Raw genomic sequence first — 25,874 nt, forward strand, 5'->3', positions numbered from 1 at the left:
TCTTCTGGCTAAACTCCGTCAACCTTCAAACTCTAGCTCAAATATCACTTCTTCCACAAAGCTTTCTCTGAGCCCCATGGCAGTCAGGATAGTCTGGGTTGTGCTGCAGTGACAAAGATCTTAGTAGCTTGAAGAAACCGAGTTCTGTTTGTGTGTGTGTGTGTGAATGAATGATTATTTAAATTCTACAGTGCTTTACAACTTTGAAAAGCTTCACACACATGACTTTATATATTCCCGTGTGTGTTAGTCGCTCAGTCGTATCTGACTCTTTTGCAATTCTAGGGACTGTGTATCCCACCAGGCCCCTCTGTCCATGGAGTTTCCCAGGCAAGAATCCTGCAGTGGGTAGCCATGCCCTTCTGCAAGGGATCTTCTCAACCCAGGGATTGAACCTGTGTCTCCTGCATTGCAGGAAGACTCTTTACCATCTGAGCCACCAAGGAAGTCCCGTAATAACCCCGTAATAATTTTTTTTAAAGAAGCTCCTACCCTATATTGTCCCTTCCCACCTTTCCTTCTCCCCACTGGTAACCACTAGTTTGTTCTCTGTATCTGTGAGTCTGCTGCTTTTTGGTTTTATGTACTAGTTGGCTGCATTTTTAGATTCCTCGTACAAGTAACATCATCCAGCATTTGTCTTTCAGCAGAGTTTCCTTCTTGCTCATAGAGCAGTTCTGACCTAGGGTGGCCGGAGGGCTCGTGTATCCTCTCATGAACCAGAGCTTCTAGAGGGCCACCTGGATACATGCTTCTGTTAGGACAGCAACACTCATGTGACACCACAGACACAGGGCAGACCACACCGCCTGGCTCTGAATGCCGCCATCTGAAGGGCCGTGTGTGCCATTGGCCACAGCAAGTCCTCTGGCCAGAGCTGAGCTCAGCAGGGACGTGTCATCACCCCTCACCCCTCAGGGAGGGACCTGGAGTGTTTATGGACGGTCCTGCCATCTCCTGGGACCCCTGAAGTAGGTTCAGTGCTTCCCCTGGACATCCTCCACATAGCTCTTCCTGTGCTGTTCCATACACCATCTCTGAACCCCCATCCGGTCCCATTCGCCCCACAGGGTGAATCCAGGACAGCTGGGGGCTGGGTCTCGTTCCTTTCTGAGACCCCCACACCTGGCCCTGGTATGACTCAGAGAAGATGCTTGGTGAATGGGGGGCGCATGGCTGAGTGACCTGCCCCTGCCCCTCTGCAGCACTAGCCCCTGCCCACGGTGGGGTCCGTGTGGGCCATCTCCAGCCCCCATGACTCTGGGCCCTCCATTCTGCAGGCGCCGGGTCCTGGCCATCTCGGATGGGATCGAGCACATTGGGGACCTTCGCTGGGAGCTGGCCTTGTGTCTGCTGGCAGCCTGGACCATCTGTTACTTCTGCATCTGGAAGGGGACCAAGTCCACGGGAAAGGTAAGAGATGGATCTTCAGCTCGCTGCAGGAGGGGAGGGGGCGAGTGGTCCTCGTCCAAGCTCACAGGTGACCCGGAGAGCACCAGGGGCATCACGTTACAAAGGCCAGCTCCTGAACTGGGAGCTAGGAGGAGCACTGTGCGGCACTCTGGAGTCCAGAGTTGAAATCCCCCGTCCACCAGCTGTGTGCCACACGCCTCAGGGTTGTCCACTTCCACCTCCTGTGCCTCGGCTTGCTCACCTGTGAAATAGCAAAGCCTCATCCTATTTTCTTCCTGGGTTGAGAGTCCTATACGGGAAGGAGAGTTGAAGTGCTTTAGAAACCAGGGAGTGCTAAACTACGACCATGGAGTATATTGTGATAACGACCTGGGCTCCAGGCGTGTGCTCGGGCAGGTGGCACTGTCTGTCTCCACTGATGGGCCTGGAGATCTCACCCGCCTGCGGTCCGTGAGGGGAAGCCCAGCCGCCTCCATCCTTCTGTGCTGTCTGTACCGCGTGGCCTCCAGTGCCTCGCTGTTGTTCGTTTGTTGTTTATTCGATCAGTTGTGTCTGATTCTTTGTGACTCCATGGGTGTAGCCCACCAGGTTCCTCTGTCTCTGGGATTTCCCAGGCAAGAATACTGGAGTAGGTTACTATTCCCTTCTCCAGGGGATCTTCCTGACCCAGGGATCAAAGCAGCATCTCCTGCATTGCGGGTGGTTTCTTTATGGCTGAGCCACCAGGGACCATAGGAGAAGAAAGATGGGAGCAGACAGCAAGCTCTGAGCTGCCCTGGCCTGAGTCACAGCGGCTCTTCCACTCCCAACCCGCTGGCCAGAGCCTGAGACACGGCCTCACCAGCTGCCAGGGAGGCTTAGACGCGAGGGGAGCAGAGGGATATCTGATGGCTGCAGCCGTCTGTGCCACAAGGGCCACATGCGCAGCTCATGGCCAAGTCCAGCCCACTCGTGTATTTTATTAAAAAAAAAAAAAAGAAGGGGAGAAGAATTAGTTACCAACATATGGAGAACAGGTAATTTCATTTGAAATATGTGAAAAAACCAACAGGATTCTGCTATCCCTTGGAAAGTTGAGAGACAGGGCACCTCTGGGCTTGTGTACCTGCCTGACAGCGTTGGGCTGAGCTGAGCAGCAGCCACCTGCTTCTACGGGGACTCGGTTGGCCACAGTCCACAGTCCTGTGGCTGAGGGTCAATGCCGTGAATAGCGTCAGTTGCTCAGTCGTGTCTGACTCCGTGTGATCCCATAGATTATAGCCCACCAGGCTCTTCTGTCCATGGAATTCTCCAGGCCAGAATACTGGAGTGGGTAGTCATTCCCTTCTCCAGAGGATCTTCCTGACCCAGGGATCGAACCCAGGTCTCCCATACTGCAGACAGATTCTTTACCGTTTGTGGGAAAGAGGAAAATAGGGCTTTTTAAAAATGCCTGTGTCACCCTGACTGTGTCATAGTCCCTGACTGCCGGCTTCTGGTAGGCAGTTACTTGTAAGCTTTACTCTTAAGTTATTGGTAGAGGCTATGCATGGAGACAAAACCTCTGAGGAAGTAAGAACTTAATGACTCTGGGACCTTTTGCAAAAGATGGTCCCCTTGGCTCCCAGGGTGGTAGGTGGGATGAAGAACCAACTGCTAAAATGTGGGAGGGGGGCAGACCTGAGTGAGGGGACTTAGAACAACACAGAAGAGACGTCAGCAAGCCTCATGTTATGAGCTGTAAGGAGGCTGAGGATGTACTAGAAAGTAATCATGAATGTGCCTCAGGGACCAGGAAGTAGGACAGAGACTCTCGTGTCCCTTCAGATGAGATGATTTTGCCAATCTTTGCTTTCTCTGGTTTGTATCTTAAAGACAATAGAATTTTTTTTCTGTTTTTCCAAAATATAAAAATCATTGCATTATCAGTCTACTTTTCAGACTATATACATCCTGCTCCCAAGCACCACTCCCCTCCACCCGCCCCCAGCCACTGCCTTTTTTGGCTAAAAAAGAGGAGGCAGATGCAGGGGGTGAGAACCAGGATCTAGAACCAGGGTCCACATCCCAGGTCTGTCTCTCGCTGACTGAGACCTGGGGTGAATCACTTACTTTCTCTGAGCCTGTTCCCTCTTTGGTCAAATAGGGATTGATAAGTGAGCTTGTCTGCCGGGGTGGTTGCAAGACTGAAATGCACAGCTGCATGTTTTAACACTTAGCAGAATGGAGAACTGATCGTAAGTGTGAGAAGCAGATGGTGATTTTTAAAAATCTTGTCAAACTTATTCATCCAAGAAGTAGTTTCTGCGTATCTGCTGGATACCTGGCGTTATTCAGTGGGCCTCTAAGACGAATGAAACACGGCCTCTGCCCTCCGCAGATGGTCTGTGTGGCAGCGCTCTGTGAACCGTCTGAAACAGGGAGGAGCGCCGTCATGCTTGGTGCTCTGGTTGCTTCTACTACGATGACCAGCTTTCCGGGTGTTCACGCGGGGCCGGTGGGGCCTGGCTGGGGGGCGGGTGTTCAAGGCTGTGGGGAGGACAGTGCAGTTGAGGTTTTGGTGGGTGCACGTGTGCGGGCTGTCCACGTGAATGTGTGGCCTTGGGCTCGTGGGCCATGGCAGGAGGAAGTGCAGTCCCAAGGCAGGACCGCTTGCCACTGGCGGGCCCATCAAGCCTGTGTGTCAAAGGGTCCTAAGGCAGGGACCCAGTATCAAGGAAGGACCAGCAGGCTCCATGCTGAGAGATTTCAGAAGAGGTTTGGGGGGGAGGCAGGATGATGGTTCCTGAGTGCTTCACAAGCACATTCCATTCAGACCTTGAAATAACTGCATGAGACACAGGGGCCGGCATTATCTCCATTGTACAGGTGAGGAAGCTGAGGCTTTGTGGGGTTACATGACCCCACAAGGACACTCAAGAACACTCAGGTGGGGAGGTGGAGGGCTGGAGTGAACCCTACGCCTTGGTGACTGCATAGCCCAGGCCTCTGGGTGAGTGCACCATCAATCCTGTCCTGTGACTTGAGGACAGTGACAGTTTCCTTACAGGTGGCTTATGAAGAGGCTGTTAAGAGCACGTAGGAGGTGCTCCGTGATTGTTGGATGCAGCTAAAGGGTCCTATTAAGGGAAATGCTGAAGTCACAAGAGCAACTAAGTCCTTTCCTTAAGACTGGGTTTCATGGGCTCTTCTCCATGTTCCATGTCCAAGACCAGGGTGAGTGTCCAGGATGAGCAGTGGTTTTCAGGACCTGCAAGGCTCCTTGGAGACTATCTGGTCCATCCACAGCCATATTTTATGGATGAGGAAACTGAGGTTCAGAGAGTAGAAGGGACTTGTTCACAGTCACATGGTGAGTAAATGTCAGGTGGGGACCTGCTCTGGTGGCCCAGCTCCCTTGTTGTTCAGTCACTCAGTCGTGTCCGACTCTTTGTGACCCCATGGACTGCAGCACGCCAGGCTTCCTTGTCCATCACCATCTCCCAGAGCTTGCTCAAACTCATGTCCATCGAGTATGTGATGCCATCCAACCATCTCATCCTCTGTCACCCACTTCTCCTTCTGCCCTTAATCTTTCCTTCCCAGCATGAGGGACTTCCCTGGCTGCTTATAAATGACAAGGTTCTGGAGGTCACATCTGACAGTTCAAGGAGACTAGGAGACCCCAGATCAGCATGTAGGCTCTAGGGCCTGATGCTTTTATTTATTTTTTTACTGTTTATTATTCACCTTACCTTGGACATGAGCCCAGCGTCCAAAGGCTTTTCTGATTTTATATAAAAACAGTTAAAAATAAACACAGCTCATCTGAGTCTTCCTGAGTGGGCAGAGGTCACCCCTGCCACCTGCCTGCACGACTCTGGCTAGAGTCGCCCTCAGGGGTCAGTTCAAGGAAGCGGGAGGGACTCCCATCTTCCTGCTGTTGTCCAGGAGCTGGCATTTCCTCTTCACCCCAAGTTCCAGCCTGCTATCCATACCTGGGACTCAGGAGAAATTTCTGAAATTTCATCAAGTTGAGGAAAAGTTCCTGGCTCCATCCCGTCTCCAAGGCAAGAACTGTAACCCTGACTTTAACTCAGTTGAGAGCACAACCCTTGCTCAGGAGTGGGTGCACACACTGTAGGCTCAGCCTCTTGGCAGGTGCTTCTGTAAGTATGGATTTGGGATCAGGGCTTCCCTAGTGGCTCAGATGGCAAAGAATCCACCTGCAATGCAGGAGACCCAGGTTCAACCTCTGGGTCGGGAAGATCCTCTGGCAGAGGGCATGGCAACCCTCTCCAGTATTCTTCCCTGGAGAACCCCATGCACAGAGGAGCCTGGTGGGCCACAGTCCATGGGATCACAAAGAGTCAGACACAGCTGATAGACTAACACTTTGTCTTTTCACTTCACAAATAAGTAGGTCCCAGATGAGGCTGTGGCAGGGCCACAGGTGGGGGTGACAGTGCTCTCCGTTGGTTTGCGGGGTGGTATGTGGGCCCCGAGGCTGTGTCGGCATCGGTGTCCCCCACCCCACAAAGGAGAATCGCTGCACGTGACCTTCAGCTCCATTTCCTCCCATGCCTTCCTCAGTGCTTTCCATCCTTCTGATGTCACAGACCCACATTCAAGGTCTCCCAGGGTCTGAGTGAGCAACCTGCACACTCAGAAGAGGCTGCTCTGGCTGGAGAGATGGTCTCTGGGTTCCAGCTTCAGTGCAGAGCAAGTGGTACATGACTGCTGCTTAGTAGACTTTGTGGAAAGGGTGAGCCCCGCCTGTGCGGGGGCTCCCTGGGAGGTGCCAGGATGCACCCAGGAGGATGGTGGACAGTGTTGCCCCCGCAGAGTGTGCAGTCCACACTGGGTGCGGGGGACACCGACAGATGAGCAATTATGATTCTGTGTAGTAGTGCTCACGTTAAGCAGTAGAACTAGAGAATCAGGTCCTGTGAACAAGGGGATTCTAATGGCAGAGACCCAGCTCTGGAATGTGAGAATACAGCTTGTCTGAGCTGGGAGGGTTTAAGTCCAAACCCTACTGTACAAGTAAGGAGGTGGAGGCCCAGAGAGGTCGTCAAATTTGCCTGAGGCCACCCCTGCTTGGAAGGAGCTGAGCTGGAATTCAGTTCTGGGTCTCTCTGCTTTCCCTAAGCCTGGTCCTCATCTGTTCTGATACCTCCAGCTGGGAGCTCATGTCCAGCTTCAAAGACAACATGTAGGTCTGATTTCTGAGCATGTGGCAAGGGCTTAGTAAGCCATTTATTTTCTTGCCCTGGTTTTAGTTCCACACAGTTATTCATCCCCTCTCTCTGGATGGTATTGAAAATTCCCAGAAGTCTGAATTAATGAAATAAATAAGAACATTTCTCAATTGTATATTAAATCCTGAGTAAATATAGGATTCTGAAACACTTGGTTTCTTTAGGAAGAAACTTCCAAGCTGTTAATAAGTTGTCATCTTCTGGATGATAAACATTTTCAGTCAGGATAATTGAAATCAAGTGGCTAAGACATGGAGACATCTTTGTGATTTTCCTGTGTTCTTGGTTTTTTGTTTTGCTTTTGGAGATTTTCTTCTTTTAGAGCAGTTTTAGGTTCACAGCAGAGTGAAGCAGAAAGTACAGGGATTTCTCATCTACTCCCTGCCCCTACACTGTGTTACCTCCCCCATTATCAACAACCCCCACCAGAGTGGTACATTGGTTAAAACTGATGAGCCTACATAGACACATCATATTCTCCCAAAGTCTATAATTTATATTAGGGCTCACTTTTGGTGTTGCATATTCTGTGAATTTGGGCAGATGTGTGATCCTGGTGGGCTACAGTCCATGGGGGTCATGAAATGTTGCACACGACTGAGCAGCTAAGCACACACATAATGTTTAATGCCTGAATCCCTCATGGGTCAGACAGTAAAGAATCTGCCTGCAGTGCAGGAGACCCTGGTTTGATCCCTGGGTGGGGAAGATCCCCTGGATAAGGGAATGGTAACCAACTCCAGTATTCTTGTCTGGAGAATTCCATGGACAGAGGAACCTAGCAGGATACAGTCCATGGGATTGCAAAGAGTTATACACGACTGAGTGACTAATACTTTCACTTTCATAATGTATAATGACATGGATCCAATATTAAAGTCTCATATAAAGTAGTTCTACCACCCTAAGAATCTGTGCACTTCTGTTCATCTCCCCCCACTTTCCCTAACCCTTGCAACCGTCAAAACAGAATCTTTTTGCTGTCTGCATACTTCTGACTTTTCCAGAATGCCGTGTCATTGGAATGATATTGTTTGTAGCTTTCTTAAGCTACTTCTTTCACTTAGTGAGGTGCATTTAAGTCTCCTCCATGTCTTTTTATGTCTTGATAGCTCATGTCTTTTTATCACTGACTAATAATATTCCATTGGCTGGATGTGTACCACATTCACCTGTGGATGGACGTCTTGAGTACTTCCAAGTTTGACAACTAGGAATAAAGCTGCTATGAACATTCGTGTATAAGCATTTGTATAGGCATTAAGTTTTCAACTCTTTGTTTAAATACCAAGGAGCTTGACTGCTGGTTCTTATGGCAAGAGTATGTTTAGCTTTATATGAAACTACTGGACTATCTTCCACAGCAGCTGTGCCATCTTACGTTCCCACCTTCAGTGTAAGAGAGTCGCTGTTGCTCTGCATTCTTGCCAGCGTTTGGTATCATCAGTGTTTTGGATTTGAGCTGTCCTATATCCTGATTGGTATGTGGGGCCTCCCTGGTGGCTCAGTGGTAAAGAATCCACCTGCAAAGCAGGACACTTGGTTTTGATCCCTGGTTCAGGAAGATTGCCTGGAAAAGGAAAAGGCAACCCACTCCAGTATTCTTGCCTGGGAAATCCCATAGACAGGAGCCTGGTGGGCTACAGTCCATGGGGTCGCAAAGAGTGGGACACGACTCAGCAACTAAACAACAATAGATATGTAGTGGTATCTCCTGATTATAATAACTTGCATTTCCCTATCACAGGTAATGTGGAGCATCTTTCCATATGCTTATTTACTATCTGTATATCTCTTTGGTGAGGTGTCCGTTGAAGTTTTTGACCCATTTTGTAATTGGTTGTTTGTTTTCTTATTGTCGAGCTTTAAGAGCTCTTTGTGTGTTTTGGATAACAGCAGTTTATCAGATATGTCTTTTGCAAATATTTTCTCCTTGTCTGTGGCTTGCTTTCACATACTTTTGAAATTGTCTTTTGCGGCACAGAAATTTTTAATTTAATGGAGTCCAGCCTGTCAACTAGCTCCTTCCCAGATTGTGCTTTGGGTGTTATATTTTATCTAAAAAGTCTTTGCCATATGCAAAGTCTAGGTTTTCCCTAGATGACTTTGTTATAGTTGTGCATTTTGCATTTAGATCTATGACTCATTTTGAGTAAATTTTTGTAAGGGATGTAAGGTATGTGTCTTGATTCATTTCTGCATATGAATGAACATTTGTTGAAAAGTCTTTGCTTTTTACTCGTTTTTTTGTCAACCAGATTCATCTTGCCCATCCCTGCCACCAGGTCCTCTCTATGGTCTCATAGGCCTGAAACCGCTAACTCATTTGGACAACTTCTCCTGTAACATCTCATCTAATCATTAACCAGGTCTACCTTATAATCACCCTGGAAAACAACCTGTATTCTCCATTTTTATTGTCCATCCATCCACTCACCCACCCACCTAGACATTTAACAATAGCTCCCCAGGTCTTCCAGAGAGAAAATTGTGCTTAGAATTTCCCATTTGCACAAACATATTGAAAGTGAAAGTCACTCAGTCTTGTCCGACTCTTTGCAACCCTGTGGGCTGTACAGTCCATGGAATTCTCCAGGCCAGAATACTGGAATGGGTAGCCTTTCCCTTCTCCAGGGGATCTTCCCAACCCAGGGATCGAACCCAGGTCTCCCGCATTGCAGGAGGATTCTTTACCAACTGAGCTATCAGGGAAGCCCATTGCCGACATGCAAAATGACACAACCGAAATCCTTTATGCTCTACAAAACAATAATTTAAAATAAATTCCAGGTGTTCTTGTCTTTATTCTGTGTTGTCATACTACATCATGGAAACGTTAGAATAGGGTGATCCTAGTACCTGCTCTGCATGCTTCTTGAAAACTGAAAAGACTCGTCTTTACTATGTGTCCTTCTCTTGTGGCTTTGCTAGGCCTTAGCCTGACCCACGGATCAGTCAGCATTGGTCTTTCACGGAATCTGACCCATGACCTGCTTTTGTAAATAAGGTTTTGTTGGAGCACAGCCATATCCATCTTTCTGCGTTGCCGTAAACTTCTTTTGTGCTGGTACAATGGCAGAGCTGAGTAATTGCAACAGAGTATGTGGACCCACAAAGGCTAAAATATGCACTATCTGGCCCTTCACAGAAAAAGTTCTTGGATTTCTAATCTGTTAAACTAATTCATGAAAACTGTCACGCAAAAAGAAACTAACATCAAAATTGTTGTCACCCAAAACATGGACCATTTGAGATATTGAAAAGCTACAGTGATGATTTGGGATGAAGAGCTTTTCCGAAGGATCCTTAAAAATCTCACCCCAGCCTTTCCAGCTCCCAAATGTGCTGAGTTTTTGTATTCAAATGCTCACTTGCAGTGAGTATTACTCACTGATCATTTTATTAATCCACTAAGTGCCTTATTGCTCACCTAAGTGCCAGGTACGAGACTGGGGGGCTCTTTTTACGGGTGAATGAGTCAGACTGTGAAGCTGATTGTCAGATGAAGAATGAGCAGTTATAGGAATATTGTGAGTAGAGAATGGGGGCTTGAGGGGGAAGAATGAAGGCAGGAGATCTCCTTAGGGTGAGGAATGTAAAGGAAAGCATTACTGAGTGAGACCCCCCCATCTGTGATGGGAAAGATGGGAAGGGAGTATTCAGGTGAGCAGCACAGATGAAATTCTCAAGTGGGGGTAGGACATGGTGAATTGGAGAGGTGACACAAAACTGGGGCCAGATGGAGTGGATGGTGGCATGTGATGGGGCAGGGCTCAGACCTTGCAGCTGTGCTGAGCGGTCGGGGATTTTATTCTACGGGCAGTGGAGAACCACAGGAAGATCTTAAGCAAGGGTGACATGATCTGACTTTCATCCTTAAAAACTGGCTCTGGCTGCTCATTGTGAATGGGTGGCGGGTGGGCGGGGCACGGAATGGAGAGGTTAGGGAACCCAGTTAGTGGGTGACCAGGGTGGAGGTGCAGTGCATGAAGAGAGGTGGTCCAATCAGAGACACCTTCTGGTGTGGCATCCTCGTTCTGCAGAACCTGATGGTGCACCAGAGTTTGAGACCTTTCTCTTTTTTGACCTTTTTAAAAAAATGTATCTGTTTATGGCTGCGCTGGGTCTTCGTTGCTGCTCGTGGGCTTTCTTTCGCTGCAGGGAGCGTGAGCTACACTCCAGTTGCAGGGCGCAGGCTCCTCACTGTGGTGGCTTCTCTCGCAGTGGAGCCCAGGCTCTAGAGCACATGGGCTTCAGTAGTTGCTGCACGCGGACTCGGTGGTTGTGGCTTATGGGCTTCGTTGTCCCCCAGCATGTGGGATCTTCCTGGACCAGGGATCGAACTGGCGGCCCCTGCATGGCAAGGTGGATTCTTAACCACTGGGCCACCAGGGCAGCCCTCTTTTTTGGCTTTTGAATGGGGTGACTGGCCCAGCTCTTGCCTGGATGCTTTGCCCTCTGCAGGCAGCCCTCCCTGCCCACCAGATAGTCAGGTGCCCCCTCCTGCTGCCCCCACACCCTCCCCCCCCCCAGGATGGCTCCTGTTCTCTGCTCTGTCTTCCTGAGTGTTCCTCCTTCTGTCCTCCTCTCGAGGATGATTTATGGATTTTTCCCCCTCGTTTCCTGGTCTCCAGGAGCAGTGGTTGGGAGGGGAGGGTGCAGCAAAAACAATTCTGGCCCCCTCCCCCCTCCTCCTGCTGCCACTTTAAAGGAAGCTGCAGGATTAGCTGGGATTTTAAGAAGAATCCTGCCTTTTCACTGCTTTAGGCCACTGTTTTTATTCTTTTCAGAGCTCCAGGACACCAAGGCAGGAAAAAAGAAAACACACACACAGACAGACACACTCACACAGAAACAGCTGCAAATAGCCTTGAATTGATTTTTTTTTTTTTCCTTTTTCTTCCTTCATTCACCAACAAGTAGAGGAGTTGGAGGTGGTACAAGGACTCTTTTTTTTTTCCTTTTATTAAAGTGTAGTTGACTTACAATATTAGTTTCAAGTGTACAACACAGTGGTTCAGTAATTTTATAGATTAAACTCCAGATGAAGTTATTTTGAAACATTGGCTCCGTTTCCTATGCTATACTTACATCCTTGTAACTTATTTGTTTTATACCTAGTAGTTTGTACCTCTTAGTTCCCTTCATCTGTCTTCCTATTAGTAATCTCTAGTTTGTTTTCTGTATCTGTGAGTCTGTTTCTGTTTTTACATCTGTACAAAGACTCTTTTTTTTTTTAATTTCATTTGTTTGTTCATTTTTGGCTGTGCTGGGTCTTGGTTGCTGTGTGTGGGCTTTCTCTAGCTGCAGTGAGCGAGTCTACTCTTTCATTGGGTCACGCCAACTTCTCACTGTAGTGGCTCCTCGTGCTGCACACAGAGGCTTGGTGGGCTACAGCCCATGGGCTTGCAAAGAGTCAGACATGACTTAGCAACTAAACAACAAGAAAAATTCTTGTTGCAGCGCCTGGGATCTAGGGTGTCCAGGCCTCAGTAGTCGCGTGCATTGGCTCAGTAGTTGTGGCACAGGGGCTTAGTTGCTCCACAGCTTGTGGGGTCTTCCCAGACCAGGGATCAAACCCTTGTCCCCTGTGTTTCAAGGTGGACTTGACCACTGGACCACCAGGGAAGCCCTATACAACGACTCTTAAACAGCCTGCCTCCTCTGTATGATGCTAATGGTAAAGAAGATGCTTAAGTGGCACTTTGATCCGGGCCTTGTTGTAAGGCCCTTGCTACATTAACCCACTGAGCATTCCTTGGTGACTCAGATGGTAAAGAATCTGCCTGCAATGTGGGAGACCTGGGTTTGGTCCCTGGAGAAGGAAATGGCAACCCACTCCAGTATTCTTGACTGGAGAATTCCATGGACAGAGGAGCCTGGAGGGCTACAGTCCATGCAGTCGCAAAGAGTCAGACACAACTGAGTGACCGACATACACACAGACGAGAAAAGTGCAGTTGTTATCCCCATTTTGCAGATGAGAAGACAGAGGCTCACAGGGCTTATGCTGCTTGTGCTAAGATCCTGGGAGAACGGATGCCTCCAGGATTGGGGAGGAGCAGGGTGGGGCCCCTTGGCAGGTGAGGGTGCCTGCTCCAGCCAGCTTACCCCTGACCTGCCAGATGGAGATGCAGGCTGGGGGGCGGGTATCAATAGCTCCTCCTCGAATGTGTGCCTTTCCCCACTCCCTCCACCCCACTACCACCAAGGCAGGCGGGAGCTGCCAGCAGCGGAGCCATCAGGAGCCCCACACAGAAAATTTATTCTTCAGGAGCACCCTGTAAAGTGGCTAATGGATTCAATGAGGCATAAAGCAGCAGCAAAGGGGGCAGGGGGAGTGAAAGGGAAAGATGTGTGAAAGGGAAGAGAACAGACCCAGGAAAGGAACTGGGCAGCGCTGTCTCTGGGCCCTCAAGTGGCCTTTGTTGCAACCCGAAGCAAGCGGGGACGGCATTGGTGGTGGGGCTCTCCCAGCGCCCGGCTGCTGTCTGCATTCAGAGAGGAAACTAGAGCGTTCATGAGATGCATGCAGAGAGCCCCGCGGGGAGATCTCCTGCCCTCCAGCCCCGGGGCCCGAGGACACCCGAAGCCACTGCCGAGGGTCCTTTGTGCGGAGTTGGGAGCTCTCACACCGCTGGTCCAGGGAGAGCCGTCGATTGTCACATGAAGTCAAAAGAGTTTAGCGTCTTGATTCAGCCCTTTCTTTGGCCTTGAATGACAGCGCTTCACCTTTAGCGGGAACCCTGGCAGCGAGGAGGGTTGGAAAGGAGGGAAGCTTTGCGACTGGGTAATACCGTCTTTATTGAAGCACAAAGGCCCCCCGAAAGTCCGAGTGGTTGCTGGTGGGAGGGGTCCTACAGGGCTGGCTGCCTTCTGAGAAAGCCCTCAGCACACAGAGGGGGGCCCAAGGGGACTGGGTGCCATTAACCCTTCCAGAGCATCCCCAGGAGCCCGGCCCCACCAGAGCCCATCCATGCGCACCCATGTTGCTGGGAAATGAGCTGCCCTCCTGAGTGGCGTCGTCGAGGAGTCCAGGCAGCTTTGAGCTCCACGTGAGACCAGGCGTGATGCCATAGATTCAACCAGAAACGGGCAGAGGTATTTGTGGTGTGCCGCTTCAATCTTAGTGCCAGGCTGAGCACTGCAGGGGAAGTTTAAAAAAATTGCTAGCTGGGACTTCCCTGGTGGTCCAGTGGTTAAGACTCTGCTTCTAGTGCTGGGGATGCAGGTTTGATCCCTGCTTGGGGACCTAAGATCCCACATGCCACTTGGCATAGCCAAAAAAAAAAAAAAAGAGAGAGATAAATAAATAAAAATAAAAGACTTACTCACTGTGTACCCTGCCTTCAAGAATCGGGCAAAGAAGCCAAAGACAGAGCTGGCAATGGAGAACGGAACGAGCCGACGTTTGGTGTCAGGAGTCCTGCCCCACCACGGGCCAGCAGCGTGGGTCAGTGCAGGCCACCACCAACCTCGCTGGCTGTTCACGTCACTCCATTTCTCTCAGCCTCAGTTTCCCCTTCTTTCAAGGGTAGTGTAACAGTTGTGGTGACAGGTGGGGGGTACTGTGTCGGTGTCCCTAGAACCTTTGAACCACAGCCTGCCTGGGAGGTGCAGAACATGGGGTCAGCGTGTCCAGGAGGCTCCGGGCAGGTGACATGTGGGCTGGCTCTGACAGGTGTGGCAGGAAAAGTGATGGGCAAAGACCCAAAGCGGCACTGGGGGAGCAGACAGGGAAGGCACGGGCCTGCGCAGAGTGCAGGCTGGGCAGTGAAGCTGAGACCGGCCTGTTGCGGCGGCAGCAGTCACTTCAGTGTTCTTGTCTCCCTCCAGGGGGCCTGCCGGTCCCCCTGCTCTGCACCCCTGTGGCCACCTCTGTCGGTCAGCCTTCATCCCGAGCAGCAGAACCAGAAGGAGAGTCTGTACGAAGAGTTGGTGTGTTGTGAGGGTGGGCTGGGCAAGGCTAGCATGCAGAGGGCGGGCTGCAGCTCTCTGTGACCACAGATGAACAGTGACCACAGGTGACCCATCCTCATTAGAGAAACCTCGGTTCTGCTATTAAGGCCTTTCCGTCAATTGCATCAGCCTACCCAGATCATGTAGAACAATCTCTCTTACTTAAAGTCAACTGATTTTGAACTTTATAAGACACCTTCAGAAAACTAAGATCTTGGCATTCAGTCCCATAACTTCATGGCAAATAGGTTGGGAAACAGTGGAAGCTGTGACAGATTTTATTTTCTTGGGCTCCAGAATCACTGCCAATGGTTACTGCAGCCATGAAATTAAAAGACGCTTGCTCCTTGGAAGGAAAGCTATGACAAACCTAGACCGCATGTTAAAAAGCAGAGAAATCACTTTGCCGATCAGGGTCCGTATAGTCAAAGCTGTGGCTTTTCCACGAGTCATGTACAGGTGTGAGAGCTGGACCATAAGGAAGGCTGAGCACTGAAGAATTGATGCTTTCCAATTAATACTCCTGAGAGTCCTTTGGACTGCAAGGAGATCAAACCAGTCAATCCTAAAGGAAATCAGTCCTGAATATTCATTGGAAGGACTGATGCTAATGATGACACTCCAATACTTTGGCCACCTGATGTGAAGAGGCAACTCATTGGAAAAGACCCTGATGCTGGGAAAGATTAAAGGCAGGAGGAGAAGGGGCGGACAGAGGATGAGATGGTAGGATGGCATCACCGACTCAATGGAAATGAGTTTGAGCAGACTCTGGGAAGGACAGGGAAGCCTGGCGTGTTGCAGTCCATGGGGTCACAAAGCGTTGCGTACGACTGAGCAACTGAACAACAACAAGCTCTTCCTTCCCTACCACCCTGCTTTCTCCTCCTCCCCCTCCAGGAAGCCTTCTGGGGCCCCCACCCCCATCCTTCTCAACCTCCTCTTCCCTCCGCTGATGGCTCTCGCCCACAGCAGCTTCCCGCTGTCCTGTGTTTGCCTCTTATTGTCTCGTGACTGCTGGGCTTGTGGGTCCAGAGACGTTTCTTACCTCGTCCGGCAAATATTTGTGAAACATTCCCGTGTACCATGTCCTGTGCCCAGGACCACAGGTATCAACTCTAAACAAGTTCAGAGGCTGGGCGTGTAGGCAGAGAAGTAAACAGACAGTTACAAAATGTCCCGGTGCTGGGGATGAATGCAGCCCCAGGAGGCAGTGGGATCCAAGCTGGCTGGGGAGGTGCAGATGGTTATTAATTATCCAAAGGCAGAGGAGAAAGGAGATTCTAGGTCAGAGGGCCCAGGTACAAAGGCCAAAAAGCTAGTTTACATCGTTTCCCCCTCCCTATTTTCTTCTTTCCCTCCTCCTTCCTCCTTGTATCTGTTGACAGAGCATCCATCGTACGATGGGCTGTTTAGTGGCTCAGTTGTGTCCGACTCTTTGCAACCCCATGGACGTGGGATTTCCCAGGCAAGAATACCGGAGTGGGTTTTGCCATTTCCTTCTTGAGGGGATCTTCCCAACCCAGGGATTAAACTCAGTTCCCATGCGCTGGCAGGCAGATTCGTTACCACTGAGCCACCTGGGAAGCCCTGCATGACCAGGGCCCTTGTGCATTTTTCTGTGTCCAGGGTAACCCACATGGTAGATACTGGGAACCATCGCTTGTTAATTCAGTCAGTAAAATGTGTGTTTGCTCGTCACATGGTAGGACCTGTTTGATTGAGGTGAAAGTTCTGAAGCCTTTCCTGGCAGTCACACAGCCAAGCTCTCTCCCCTGACCTCCCCTGCAGGTCAGGAAACAGTAGAAGGAAAACCTGTCTTGGGGGAGAGGGGTAGAAAATGAAGCAGGGTGAATGGCATTGTGCACGGTCCGTGTGCAGCTGGAGGTGCGAGATCCTCTCTGGGGACGAGGATCAGCTGGAGGGCGATTGCAGATGGTGATGGCGGGGGTGCAGGGAGATGGGCAGGGGGCCACAGAAGCTGAAGAATCACGTGGCTCAGGTTCTAAATGTGGATCCTCCCCCCAGCTAAGGAAATGACGTTGACTTTACAGAGCGCCAACCGTGTGCCTGACATTGGGCTCAGCACTTCTGTTCATTGTCTAATTTAACCCCCCACAGACGGACAGGGGAGTATCAGCAAGTCCACTTTAAAAGTGAAGTCCTGGAGGGCTAAGTGATGTGCTCGGATAGGTCACGTGGCTAGCGGAGACACGATTTGATACTACACTTGATCTTAGCCAAAAGGCCAAGAAGCGATGGGAGACAAGATTTGAACCCAGGTCTACAAAGGGTCGCAAAGAGTCAGACACACCTGAGCGATGGAGCACGCACGCTGCCTAGGTGGCTCCCCAGCCAGGGTTCTCCCCACCAGTGAACGCAGAGCCTTCAGTAAGTGAGCCTCCACCCGACGCCAGCCTGAGTGCGCGCCACTCACCCAGCACTGTTGGTGGGAGACGGGGAGGCAGGTCGGGGAGGGCAGAGCCAGGCGGAGAGCGTGTGCGGCACAGCCCTGCCTCCAGCGTGACCCCGGGCGTGCGCCTTTCTCTGCCTTGGAGCTGCTTCCTCGGCCTTCACTGCAGGGTCCTCGGTGCACACATCTCATTGGGTTGCTCTAGACCTTGAGTGAGGCGATGCCTGTGAATTACCTGCCTGTCACACAGTAAACACATGAATTGCAGTTGTTTTTCTTTTATGACTTACAAGTTCTATAAACCCATTCTCCAGCTTCAAAGAGGTTTCAGTCTAGTGGGGCAGTAAGACTGGATTCATTCACTTGAAGATAATAACAGGATTTTGTAGTATAGGTCACGGGGGCCCCAACCTCTAGGCCATGGAATGGTACCTTCTGTCAGATCAGCGGCAAAATTAGAAGTAAAGTGCACAATAAATGTAATATGCTTGAATCATCCTGAAACCATTCCCCATCCCCACCCTGGTCCATGGAAAAACTGTCCTCCATGAAACCAGTCCCTGGTACCAGAAAAGTTGGGGACCACTGGATAGATGATGGCCCAGTCATTGCTGGGATGGAGTTTGAATAAGGAAGTTGCTGTAGACCACAGCATTCTGGAAAGGCCTCCTGGGAGGAGATGTGAGCATCATGTTGGAAGACAGCCATGTGGAGGGCAGGGCTGTGCCTTCCAGGGGTAAGGAGAAGGGGCGTCAGGGGTGGCCATGGAGGCTGGGAGGTGATGGGCTGGGCCAGGCTCCAGGGTTGGGCTAGACTAGGTCCCGTGGGCAGTGGGGAGCCATTGAGAGTCTTGTGCATACTTGTGTGCACTCAGTCACTCAGTCGTGTCTGAGTCTTTGCAACCCTATGGACTGTGTAGCCCACCAGGCTCCTCTGTCCATGAGATTCTGTCCAGTATTCTCTAGGCAAGAATACCGGAGTCGGTAGCCATTTCCCTCCTCTAGGGGATCTTCCCACCCCTGGAATCAAACCCATGTTTCCCACATCTCCTGCACTGCAGGCAGAGTCTTTACTGCTGAACCACTGGGGAAGAAGCCCTTGAGAGTTCTTGGGCAGGGGTGTGTTGGAGAGTAGAGGGGTCCTGATAGGCATTACATTGCTGTCTGTGCTGGGCAGCCTCTCTCTTCCTTCCTGATCGACAGCAACTCTCCCCACAATGGACAATAAACAAGACCCCCCAGCCCACCTGGTGAGGACATAGCAGCAGATGGTGACTCACGCTGCAGAAGCCAGACACGACCACGGTCCTGAGTCACAACCATGGTGTGTCACAGTTTGACTGGCGCAGTAGTCTGGTGGTTATCGTTCCAACTTTAGTATATGTGCTGCCGAAGCGAGCACTCTGGTGGTTGTCACATCGACACCAGGAAGCCGGTGCTGACTCCATGCCCACCCTGGCACCACAGCCTTTGTGAGCCCTGTTGATAGACCCAGTACTCTTGTTGATGATGAGGTTTGTAATACTGCCCCCTTACCACCTAGAAGTGCAGGTCATCAATAATCGACCAGCCCAGGTAAGTCCAAGAAAATCTATAGAATACCCCTACTATATTTTAAAGAACAAGCAGAAAGGAAGCAACATATACTAAAACAGCTTGTATTTCAACATGTAAACGCTCAGGTACAAACATGCCAGACTAGACAGGGGTGGGCACCACGCCGGTGTGATTGCATTCGACTATGAGATGGGAGAGCCGAGGTTCCACAGAGTGTTGTCGGTTCTTTTCCTCTGCAGTTCACATCTTGAAATAAGAACCGAGCACTGCATTATGATAGAATCACGGTGAATGCCACGACCACAAGCGTGGACTGATAGGAAGAGGCGGCGCTGGCCACTTGGATTCCACCAGTGGCGTTGCCAGCAGTGACATGATTTTCTGAAATGATGGATAACATTTGGTAAAGCACCGAATTAAAGACAGCACAGTCCACTTTCCATTCATATGGTAAATCGCATTTCTGGAACATACAGTTTCTATTAAAATGAGGTGAAATATACTTTGAGGTTATATATAAAACAGAGTTAGATTCTAGGCTTAATAATTATAAGCAGGACTTCCCTGGCGGGCCAGTGGTTAAGACTCCAAGTTTCCAATGCAGAGGGGTGCAGGTTTGACCCTAGTCGGGGACTAAGATCCCAATACATGCTGTGTGGCATGGCCAAAAAATTATTATAAGCCACACACATGAGTATCTAGTGGCATATTTGGAAATCCTGAGAAATAGGGCAGTACTGTTGTGGGCGACTGTGCCCATGCATGTAGGATTGCCAGCTTTCCTTGGTCATTAAATGCTGAGCCTCAGTCTCTATGGTCACCTGAAGTAGCCCTTGGGCTTCCCCAATTGCTTGGCAGGTAAAGAATCCACCTCCAATGCAGGAGATGCAAGAGATGCAGGTTCGATCCCTGGGTGGGAAAGATCCCCTGGGCATGGCAACCCACTCTGCGTTCTTGCCTGGAGAATTGCATGGACAGAGGAGCCTGGCGGGCTACTCTCCATGGGGTCACCAGGAGTCGGACACGACTGAAGCGACTGAGCTTGCATGCAGAGCAGCTTCAAGTGTCTCCTGGTGGCCCTTTAGAGGACGGACTGCTTTTGCAGCAACTGCCAACTTGTATTAAATTCTTTAAGCTTCACAACCATCCTATGAAGTCGATGTTTTCATTCCCATTTCCTGGATGTGCACACTGAGGCTTGAAGAAGTGCCGTAACCCGCTTAAGACCCCAGAGCTGGGACCAGAACCATCTCTGTTTCTCTGTCTCACCAGAGCATTTATTACTGAGTTCGTGTTTTGTGGACCTATGTGCCCTAGGATTACTTCAACATGCATTAATTAAACACCTACTGGATTACAGGCACCCTGGTGAGTCCTGGAGACAGAGAGGCAAATATCTAAGATGTGGTCCCTGTGGAGCACGTGGGCTGGTACAGAGTGTGGACGGGATGAGGGTTGTGGCTCAGGAGAGGAACAGAAAGCGGTTCAGAGTGGCCAGTGCACAGGCCTTGAAAGGGGACAGAGAAACAGCTAAAAAAAAAAAAAAAGAAAGGGGACAGAGAGAGACAGGCTGGAGTGGCAGGGGTGAGGGGTGGGGTGGCTTGGGAAGGGCTTGTAGGCAAGCCTCATAATAAGATGCGAGCAGTGGAATGCCACAAAGGGCTTAACCTAGGGGGGGTGTCATGGCCAGGATTTCTTTACAGAAAGGCCACTGTGGTTGCAGCATGGGGAGTGGGTGCACAGGGGCCAAGGTTGGATTCCACATGGTGGTCATTCGGGAGGAGGTGGTGGCAGCTTTGAGGAGAGAAGAGGGTGGTTTGGGAAATATGCAAGCGTGAGAATCCATCCATCCATTCCCGGTGCCTGAACGAAGAGGGTGTCGGGGGCTGGAGAGGCCCAGGCTGCTTCCTGGCTTGAGTGGCCGTGCTTGGTGGTGCTAGTGGTGGGTCAGGGTGGTGTCAGAGCGGGGAGAGCTGTGGCTGGAGTTGGGGGAGAGGTGCCTCTCTTTGGGGACCCATTAGGCTTGCGATGACTCTGAGGCTGCAAGTAGGGATGTCTAGGTGGTGGACGGGAAGCCTGGAGCGCTGCAGAGACAGGGATGTGGAGGGGAGTCATCAGCTTTCATGTTTGGATTTCTTTACCTGGGACCCAGAGATGCTTCAAGAAGCCCCCGAGCCCCTTGGAATTGTGTAAAAATCATGGGGTCATAAGAATAAATACACTTTGCTAGGGTGTGAGTCCATAGCTATCATCTGATTTTTGAAAGGGCCTGTGTCCCCTAAAAGATGAGAAACTTCTGACATGCCACATTTCACCTGATCTGAGTTGCACCATTATGGTCACTCAGTCGTGTCCGACTCTTTGCGACCCCATGGACTGTAGCCTGCCAGGCTCCTCTGTCCACAGACTTCTCCAGCCCAGAATACTGGAGTGAGTTGCCATGCTGTTCTCCAGGGGATCTTCCCAACCCAGGGATCAAACCCGGGTTTCCCACCTTGCAGACAGATTCTTTACTGTCTGAGCCTCCAGGGAACCCCCAAGAATGCTGGAGTGGGTAGCCACTGCCATCTCCAAGGGATCTTCCTAACCCAGGGATCAAACCCAGGTTTTCCACCTTGCAGGCAGATTCTTTACCTAAGTCTAAGCCACCAGGGAAGCCGATCTTATATACCAGAAGGTACCTAATGTGCCCAATTAAGAAGAATGAACATCAGAAGCAGAAACACTACTAGTTAATCTGCTCTACATTGTCTTGACATTGGTTACCCCCTGTGACATGTGAGATACCACACCAAACTCCTGTTGCTTTGAAAATTCTTGATCCCTCCTAAAGGAATCGGCAGGTTCTCTGGTCTGCAGGTATGTTGTTTGAGGCGCCATAGTGATCAGTTCACATGTGCTGCACTAACAGTGTGATCCAGCTTCATCTGCTGGTGGGTATCTTCTCAGATCCATGAAGTACTTGGTTGTTTCTTTGTGAGAAAATGTGTGATCGTTTCTCTGTAATGATTTATATTTCCTTCACAGTATCAACTTTCACCCCCTGTCTCTGGAGCACAGTGTGATCTTTTAAAAAAAGACATTGTAAACCTTCAAACACCAATTGATTTAAATTGATTTAAAATATTTTAGCCCAGTGAGCCCATAACTCAGCCGAAGTAGTGATAATAGGATCAGCTCTGACCCCAGTCCCTTCTATTTAAAGGGGTGGCATCCTGATTTCAGAGATAATAAGGTGAATAGTGCTAAATGCATGCATCTTAGAGCTGATGGAATTAGAGCTCTGGGAACAGGTGAGATACCTAGGGAAAGAATTCAAGAGAAGGATGAAAGGTAAGGTCCGTCTAGTCAAAACTATGGTTTTTTCAGTAGTCATTTATGGATGTGAAAGATGGACCATAAAGAAGGCTGAGCACCGAAGAATTGATGTTTTCCAATTGTGGTGCTGGAGAAGACTCTTGAGAGTCCCTTGGACTGCAAGGAGATCAAACCGGTCCATCCTAAAGGAAATCAACCCTGAATATTCATTAGAAGGACTGATGCTGAAGCTGAAGCTCCAATACTTTGGCCAGCTGATGCAAAGAGCCAACTCACTGGAAAAGACCCTGATGCAGGGAAAGACTGAGGCAGGAGGAGAAGGGGGTGACAGAGAATGAGATGGGTTGGATGGCATCACTAAATCAATGGACACGAGTTTGAGCAAACTCTGGGAAGGACAGGGAAGCCTGGCATGCTGCAGTCCGTGGGTTGAAAAGAGTTGAACACAACTTAGCAACTGAATAACAGCAAAGGATATGGGACTTTGGGAGCTGAGAGATGGAGGAGTAGAGAGGGCTAGGAGGGGGGCCTGGAGGGGAGCAGGAGAGGGAGGGCCCCCTGCAGCTGGCCACGCCTGCGGAGGGCTGTGAAGGGATGAAGGGCATTGGACCCCGACTGTGTATCTCTCTCCCTTTCAAAGGCTTTATTCATTTGAACTCAGAAGCTGGACTCAAAGAGGATGCAGTGAGGTTGTCATGTAGGTGACACTGTTATCCAAGAAAGAGACACAGAGGGAGGAACAGATCGGGGGAGAAAGTGATGTTTTTTATTCTGAGCATGTGGGATTTTAGACAGGAAATCCAAGTAGATGTACAGAAAAGGGAGTTGAAAATATGGGTCTTAAGCTCAAGAGATACCACTGGGCTGGTGAGAGACACTGAAGACCACATGTGCATCAGTAGCTCTGAAAACCATGTGTGTGTGCTCAATCACTTCAGTTGTGTCCGACTCTTTGCAACTCTATGGACTATTGCCCACCAGGCTCCTCTGTCCATGGGATTCTTCAGGCAAGGATACAGGAGTGGGTTGCCATGCCCTCCTCCAGGGCATCTTCCCGACCCAGGGATCAAACCCAGGTCTCTTGCATCTCCTGCCTTGTAGGTGGGTTCTTTACCGCCGAGCTTCTGGGGAAGCCCTCCATAGGAGTAGGTAAGAAAGAACAGACGTGGGAGGAGGCCGGTCTTCCGGAAAGCAGCTTAGAAATCTGCAGACACAGCAGGCTGCCCCCAGAACAACTAGAGGGCGGGGCTCGGTCCCCATCTACCTTTGCATCCACTGTGCCCACTGCGGTGTCTGGCACATAACAGATGCCGATCGAAACTGGCCGACTGGTTGATTAGCTGATGGAAAGAATGTGTGAGAAAATGAACCTGTAAACGACTTTTTAAAAATCACGAGGAAAGGAAGCAGGAACTTTCTAATGGGGGGAAGTGTTTAAGTTGGGAACTGGGAGAAAGACAAAGGCTAAGAAGCTATTAGACTTGACTTAATGGGGGCCCCTGGTGTCCTTGGGGGTGGCCCCTGGGTGGAGAGGTGGGCGACAAGGCTCCTGAGGCTAGAACAGGAGGCAAGGTAGATTGTTTTTTTTTTAACAAATGGAGCTGTTTTGGAAGGAGCATGTTATGGCTCCTGCAGGTGGTCTGGGAGGGACCTGTGTTGCTCAGGATGCCTGAGGAAGGGCCCAGAAGAGCCCCCAGGCAGTGGCCTGTGGGACAGACGGGAGGCAGTCTGTCTCGGTGAACAGGTGATGTTTAAAGGATGCAGGCAGCATGTTGCCTTTCTGGCTAAGACACAGCCCCCGAGCATGGGTGCTTTCCTCTCCCCTCCATCACCAAAAGCGTGTTGGAGATTAGAGGAAGAGGACACAGAGTGGTATTTCTGGCCCAACAGCCTCCCTGCACCTGTAGAGTCCTGCCCGGGATTTAAGGGTGTGTTTTCATGGTGCCCTTGGTCGCCATGGGAACAGCAGCCTTCTAGTCCAAGGGAGATGGATGGTGTTTAAATCATTATTAGCCAAGGCACCAATGTGTTTTCCAGGCAGTAAATAATCGCTCCTAATGCTGGTGGAAGCTTGGCTGGGCACTGCATGGAATATTTATGTCATTTGGACTATTCTGGGAGTTTGTTTTCATTTTTGTGGTCTTCACGGTGGAGCTATATAAAAATCAATAGCATTGACTCTCTCACTAATCTTAATTCACCATGAAATAGGCTTAACACCAGACTCCCTTCCAGTGATTTTTTTTTTTTTTAAGATGTCCCCTGGACAAGGACTTGAATTGGGCTCAGCCATCTTCATGCATGTCATTGTTCTTCAAGTCTCTTGTTTGCTCCAGGCCCAGCTTCCCTGTCCTCGCGAAGATCTTGTTTCTTTCCTAGAGGTGCGGTTCTTCCTAGGCTGGAGCTCCCTGGGTGCTCACTCTTCTTGCTCTAAGGAATTTACTCACAGAGCACATTGCAGACGCAGAGTCCTTGGAGCAACAGGGCAGCCCGTTCCCCCTTTAAATTCCAGCTCCAGGAGGACCTCCCAAGAGGTCCACTGCCACCTGAGTTGCCTCCATATGTCCCTAAGCTCCCATTACCATCCACTGAATGGTCTGTTGTCACAACTGTCACTGTCTGGGGCTGGCTCATTCACCAGCATAATCTCCGAGACCAGCCCGGCAGCTGGCACCCAGGGGGGCTTACAAAACGGCTGGTGAATTGAACTGGACAGAAAGTCCTTCACACTCAGATGGAGAGGCTCCGGCAAGAACAGAGCCTGTTCGCATCAAAAGCCCACTGTAGTCTCATAGGAGTCTGTCCTATTCTGTTCCAGTCATCCTTGCTGGGTTATTGGGATTCGAGTGTGCTCATTCACCACCTGTTTAGAGCCTTCATGGGCCTGTGTGAGAAGCAGCCAGAACCGCAGAGATGCGGCTCAGTACGGGAGAGGCAGGTGCAGGAGAAGGTAGAATGAGAAAAGAGCTCAGCAGAGAGAGGAGGCCTGAGAGGTGCTGACTGAGGGCCACTGTGCCCGCCGTGGTGGAGGTGCTAGTTCCCGAGGGAGGTGGGAACGCATAGTCACGTTCCATGGGCTTGAGAACCTGCTCTATTATTGTTCCCATTTCACAGAGGAGAATATCAAGCCCTTGAAATACATACAGCTTGCCCCAGATCAGTCACAGATGTAGACAGTGCCACAGGTTAGGTTTTGCAGGAAAACCTGGGAAAGTGAAAGTGTTAGTCGCTCAGTTGTGTCTGATTCTTTCCAACCCCATGGACCATAGCCCGCCAGGCTCCTCTCTCCATGGGATTCTCCAGGCAAGAATACTGGAGTGGCTAGCCATTCCCTTCTCCAGAGGATCTTCCCGACCCAGGGATCGGACCTGGGTCTCCTGCAATGCAGTGGCTTCTTTACCATCTGAGCTGCCAGGGAATTTACCCTGTGGGGGGATGCCCTGATCCCATACCTGTGTGCCGTGTCAGTGAGTGCACTGCAGGCTGGGACGGAGCCTTGTCTTCCTGCCTGGGTGGCTTCATACTGAGTCCTGGAAGACACAGTTGTTGAACTGGTCTTGAAGGCTGGCAAGGTTTTGATGACTTCAGAAGGGGGACAGGACCTTCCGGGTGAAGGGAATGACAGAAGGAGAGGCTTGCACGTGGAGAAGTGCAGGGTTTGTTCACACAGCACACGGGGACCTGGTGTGAGATGAGGCTGCACCTGAACTCCCCTTGGGTCTAGGTAGTGGCTGAGTGTCAGGCTTTGGAGGTGGGTGGATCTGAACTTGAATCCTACCTTTTTCTAGCTGGGCAACTGTGGGCCAAATGCTCAAATTTGGGTGCCTCCATTTCCACCTCTGTACAACAGAAATGATGATACTAGTTTCCATCTTTGAGAATTAGAGTAATGCATGTAGTTGTACTGTCGCTCAGTCATGGCCAACTCTGTGCGACCCCATGAACTGCGACACTCCAGGCTTCCCTGTCCTTCATCATCTCCCAGAGTTTGCTTCT

General features: G+C 50.3%; 1 protein-coding gene and 1 pseudogene across 1 annotated transcript in view; one reads left to right on the plus strand and one right to left on the minus strand.

The window, feature by feature from the left end:
• SLC6A11 (solute carrier family 6 member 11) overlaps positions 1-25,874 on the plus strand; it is a 126,170-nt gene that overhangs the window by 25,640 nt on the left and 74,656 nt on the right. Inside the window, exon 5 of the mRNA XM_043886736.1 lies at positions 1,281-1,413. Coding sequence (XP_043742671.1) covers positions 1,281-1,413 — 133 coding nt within the window. The remainder of the gene's footprint in view (positions 1-1,280; positions 1,414-25,874) is intronic.
• LOC122683391 lies at positions 16,780-16,851 on the minus strand (annotated as a pseudogene).

The sequence above is a fragment of the Cervus elaphus genome, chromosome 24 (genome assembly GCF_910594005.1).
Source record: "Cervus elaphus chromosome 24, mCerEla1.1, whole genome shotgun sequence".
Lineage (NCBI taxonomy): Eukaryota > Metazoa > Chordata > Mammalia > Artiodactyla > Cervidae > Cervus > Cervus elaphus.